Source organism: Sciurus carolinensis, chromosome 15 (assembly GCF_902686445.1).
Source record: "Sciurus carolinensis chromosome 15, mSciCar1.2, whole genome shotgun sequence".
Lineage (NCBI taxonomy): Eukaryota > Metazoa > Chordata > Mammalia > Rodentia > Sciuridae > Sciurus > Sciurus carolinensis.
This window is the reverse complement of record NC_062227.1, coordinates 3310742-3315838: the sequence shown is the minus strand read 5'-3', so window position 1 is coordinate 3315838 and position 5097 is coordinate 3310742. Positions and strand designations below refer to the sequence as shown.

Below are 5097 nucleotides of genomic sequence, written 5' to 3'. Positions count from 1 at the left end.
CTTCGAGTCCCCCGGCGCCGGGTCCTGAGAAGCTGTCCAGCCTCCTGCCGGCTCGCGGCGCGAAAAGAGGCGGCCGGGGGGAGACAGGGGGCGGGCCTGGCCCTGGGAGCCCGGGCCGGGCGCGGCGACCCGGCACAGGGTGGCCGGGGGCGGCGGGACCGGGGCCTGTGGGGGGGCTGGGCGGCGAACGCAGATCAGGCAGCGCGGCGGGCAGCCCTGGGTCCGGCGCCGTTTGAAAACAGTTGGCGGCTGCGCGGCAGCAGCCGGGTTCCCGCCCAGCGGCGGGTCGGCCTGACGCGGCGTCGCGTCCCGCGGGACCCGCGCGAGGCGGGCGGCTGAGCCGCTTTGTGCTGCGGCCGCCACTGACGCTCCGGGGCCGGCCGCCAGCATGTCGCTGCCTCCGGAGAAGGCGACGGAGCTGAAGCAGCTCATCCACCAGCAGCTGAGCAAGGTGCCGGCGCGCGGCCCGGGCGGGTCGGGGCGGCGGGGCGGCCGGGGCGTTCTCCGAATCTGAAGCGGGCGCGGAGCCCGTCTGCGGCCGGTCCGCTGGCATTTCCGCGCCTCCCCTGCGCCGGGCAGGTGCGGCCAGCGCCGGAGAACCACCTGCGTGGCGCTGCGCTCGCGGCCGAGCTCTGGCTGGGGTCCGGCGACCGCCGCCCGGGCGGGGCGAGGGTCAGGGACGCCCGGCTCTGGCCTGCGGGTCTCCGGGCTGAGCGCCTCCGGCTGGGTGGCTCTGCCGCCGCCCGGAAGGCTGGCTTTGGTGCTGGGCGCGGGGAGAGGGCCGGCCGGGGTTCCCGCGCTCGCAGTTTGCCCTCCTCCCCGTCGCTCACCGTTAGTCTTAGAAGCCTGAAGCTGGAGAAGCAGCGCCTGACTGCTTTGTGATGTTGAGAGTTACTGTTCGAATTTTCTGCGTAGATGGACGTCCACGGCAGAATAAGAGAGATCCTTGCTGAGACTATACGGGAAGAGTTGGCCCCTGATCAGCAACATTTATCGACAGAAGATTTGATAAAAGCCCTTAGACGTCGAGGAATCATTGATGATGTGATGAAAGAACTTAATTTTGTTACTGTGAGTCATGTTAGGGGAAAAAATTTGGAAGTGTATTTAATCATGCATAACTCTTCAAACGGACTGTATTTGGGTCCTCTCCCTTTATTTAGTAAGATCACTTTAAAGCCATTCTTTCTACTGTTAGCTTAGTTTCAGCTTTGAGTATGGCAAATAGCATTTTATATCAATGAAACTTGAGTTATACATCATATTCCTTTTTCCGCACAACAGTATTTTGTTTTTCTTTACATAAGTAGTCATAAGTACACACCCTTTAGTCAAAGTGCTTTTTTCCAAGATTGTTTTATAACTTTTTTAGGTTGTTATTTTAAAGAAAATCTGTTCTGAAAGTTTTTAAAGAAAATAAAAACTACATAAGAGACTACATAAGAGTTCTGGAATCTTTTGATACATATAGGTCAAAACGGGTTGATAGCCTCTTGGTACATTAGTAAGTAGGCCCTCTTTTGAAAATGAGGCAATAATGAGAAACTGACCTCAATATCTGGGTAGTATAATGTAAAAATAGAATGGACTTCATAATACAGCAGGGAATTAAGTCTTTTTGTACAGCATCCTTTTTTGGTTTTTGAGGTTTATGAACCCATTTGTTAAAAAAAATTGACCTATTAAAAACCTCTGCTATATGAATGTCACTTTATTAAAACCAGTTCATGGTGGAATCCTAAGCCACTGTTATATAAGGTTTAGAGAAAGTTTAACCTTGTTTACAGTGTTAAGAATTTGTTTTGGGGGACTGGGATATAGCTCAGTTGCAAGACAAGGCCCTGGGTTCAATCCCCAGCACCGCAAAAAAAAAAAAAAAAAAAAAAGATTTTGTTTTTTCACAATCTGTGAATGGTAAGACTTGCAGGCAATTTGCACTTTAGGAATAACCAGTTTTACCATCTTTTATGCAGATATTTTTAGGTATTTTCATTATGCTAGGAACATAAAGTTTTGTGTTTTCTTTTTTTTTTTTTTGGAGGGGTCTTATGCTGCCTACTTTTGGTTTCAATGATTGGCATGTTCTTACTTAACTATAATTTTTGTTTTCTAATTGTTTTCATTTTTGTTATCCTGCTTTTTAGGACAATGTTGATCAAGAACTTCCTTCCTCTCCAAAACAACCTGTTAGTTTTGATAAACAATCAACACTGAAAAAAAGTATGTATATATACATATATATATTTAACATTAATTTAGTTATGGTTAGTAATGGGTATTAATGCACTATAGTGTTTGATATTTGATAGAAAAATATTCAGTATTTGTTTACCAAAATGAAACACTTAAAATTTTATGGTTAGTTTGTCTAAACGTGGATTCATTTTGTATGTAGTGTATCAGATTTCATATGTAGCAAGTAGATGTGAAACCAGGAATGCTGGTTTCTTATGTTTTAATATATTTTATAAAAACATTACAACTTTGCTTTTTTAATGGTAACATAATTATTTGACATATACTTGTTAAGTTGATAACTGTATGAATTGGTTTATGGGGCAGAGGAATGTTTTATAAGCAGCTAAAAAAGCAGTGAACAGGGAACCTTGGCTCTGATTCCTTTCCTGCTGGGAGGAAGTAGCCAGAATGTAAATTCAGAAAAGGATATTGTATTCCGTATCTCTTGTCAGAGTGCTAATGATCTGCTCTATAGTAAATTTGTTGCCCTCTTTTTTTTAGTCTTGGTTTTATTTCAGTCATGTTATTGTTTCCTAATGTCTTGATCACAGTCTAAGTTATTTGGCAGTTTCCTCATATATATTGCTACACTTTACAGCTAATATTGATCCAACACGGAGGTATCTTTACCTTCAGGTTTTGGGTGGAAAAGCTTTCTTGGAACATCTTCAAGAACCCGAACCTTTACCAGGACAAGTTTGTTCAACTTTTACTTTATGTTTACATTATCGGAACCAACGTTTTCGTTCTAAACCTGTTCCATGTGCCTGCGAACCGGATTTTCATGATGGCTTTTTACTTGAAGTACACAGAGAAAGCTTAGGTAAGGAATGAGAAAGACGTTTAACCGAGTAAATCTTTGTCAGGTTTTATTGCAGAACAACTACAGCTTTCCCTATAAGAAGAGGTTTTTTGGGGGGTAGGGGGTACCTGAGATTGAACCCAGGGGCCCTCAACCACTGAGCCACATCCCCAGCCCTTTTTTATGTATTATTTAGAGACCAGGTCTTGCTAAATTGCTTAATGCCCTACTAAATTGCTGAGGCTGGCTTTGAACTTGCTATCCTCCTGCCTCAGCCTCCCAAGCTGCTGGGATTACAGGTATGTGCCACTATGCCTGGCCTATAAAGGTATTTTATACATTTTAGTTGTCAACATAGCTTTATACGTAAGTAAAATTGTAGAATTATATCTTCATAAGTTTAGATTTTAAGATGGAGAATGCACTCATGAATTGTTTTTCCCTGTAAAAAAATGTTAATAAAGGCCGTTAATGTGATAAATTTCTAGATCCAGGCATTACATATCTTTCATTTTTCTGTAGATAATAGAGCGATAATTTCTAGAGGTTGAAGAATTAAGGTAGGCAGACACAGTAGTGTGGGGCCTATAATCCCAGAGACTCAGGAGGCTGAGGTGAAAGATTGCAACGTCAAAGCCAGTCTCAGCAACTTAGTGAGATCTTCAGCTACTTGGTGAGATCCTGTCTCAAAATAATAATGTGGTAAAGTGCTGCCTCTGGGTTCAATCCCCAGTAACAAATAAAAAAAGAAAAGAGTAAGATTCTCACCATGAACATAATTTAAAAAATTTTTTTTTGAAGAAGAAGAGTAAAGATAATTTAAGGATTAATGATGCCATGTTTGACATGGCATTTTATCGTAGTGTTTGCTTTATGTACTTTAAAGAACAAATTCGCACTGTCTATGCATTAAGTAACTGGATGACATCACATTTTTGCCAGTCCTCTTAGAAGTTAATGACAGACTGTATTCTTATTCCCATTTTTCCAAGACATACAAAATTATTCTCTTTGGTTTTATATGAGTTACTTATTTAGTATAATTGTCAGTAAAAGTTGTCTTTTATATTGGCCTAATGAATATGTAATGTGATATTTTTTCTCTTTTGGCTTATGTTGCTAGGCGATGGAACTAGAATGGCTGATTCAACAACAATGTTATCAATAAGCGATCCAATTCATATGGTGCTAATCAAAACTGACATATTTGGTGAGACCACTTTAGTAGCATCCTATTTTCTGGAATGGAGATCAGTTTTGGGCTCAGAAAATGGAGTAACCAGTCTGACTGTGGAGCTTATGGGTGTAGGTATGATGAGTGTCAATCTTAACTTTTTAGAGGCACAGTTTGTAAATACATTTTATATTTATATCTCAGAGATTCCTTATAAGCCAAGAGGGAAGCCTGTTAAAGAGAATTACTTCTTTATTTATATTTGGTAACAGGAGTTGAACCCAGGGTGCCTAACCTTTGGGCCACATCCCCAGGTCTTTTTAAAAATATCTTTTTATTTAGAGACGGGATGTCACTAAGTTTCTTATTGCCTTGCTAAGTTGCTGAGGCGGTCTCCAACTTGCAATCCTCCTGCCTCAGCCTCCTGAGCCACTGGGATTACAAATGTATGCCACCATGCCCAACTTAAGTAGAATTTCATTAGCATTCCAGTTGTAATCTTAGGGCACATCTTGACAAATAATACCAGTATAGCACTGGTCAGTCGCCCTTGACTTACAGAAATTTTTTTTTTTTCTGGAAATTGAATATAGAAATTTTGAAGGTTTTTGATTTTCATTTGCTCAAATAAGTATGAGACTATAAAGAAAAATAAGATTTTTGGCCTACAGAAATATGCGTGTGCAAAAAGCTTACTCCTCTCCAGCCTATGCTGAAATATAATGCATCTAGTCAGTACCAGTGATTTCTGAAGAATATGGAGTACATTTTTCTCTCAGCATTTTACAGTGGGCAAGTGAGATTTGGAAGAGGTGATAACTTGCTCAGTATGAGTATTAATAACTAGTAGTCCTTGAGGGGAAAGTTCATGCCTATCTTCTTT

General features: G+C 42.0%; 1 protein-coding gene across 2 annotated transcripts in view; it reads left to right on the top strand.

Annotated features, from left to right (window-relative positions):
- Positions 1-275: 275 nt before the first annotated feature.
- Positions 276-5097, top strand: part of Cep76 (centrosomal protein 76) — a 32040-nt gene continuing 27218 nt past the window's right edge. For both annotated transcript variants that reach the window (XM_047527030.1, XM_047527029.1), the window contains exons 1-5: positions 276-451; positions 916-1071; positions 2145-2220; positions 2837-3061; positions 4164-4349. In XM_047527030.1, the coding sequence (XP_047382986.1) occupies positions 389-451; positions 916-1071; positions 2145-2220; positions 2837-3061; positions 4164-4349 (706 nt within the window). In that variant the 5' untranslated portion in view covers positions 276-388. The remainder of the gene's footprint in view (positions 452-915; positions 1072-2144; positions 2221-2836; positions 3062-4163; positions 4350-5097) is intronic.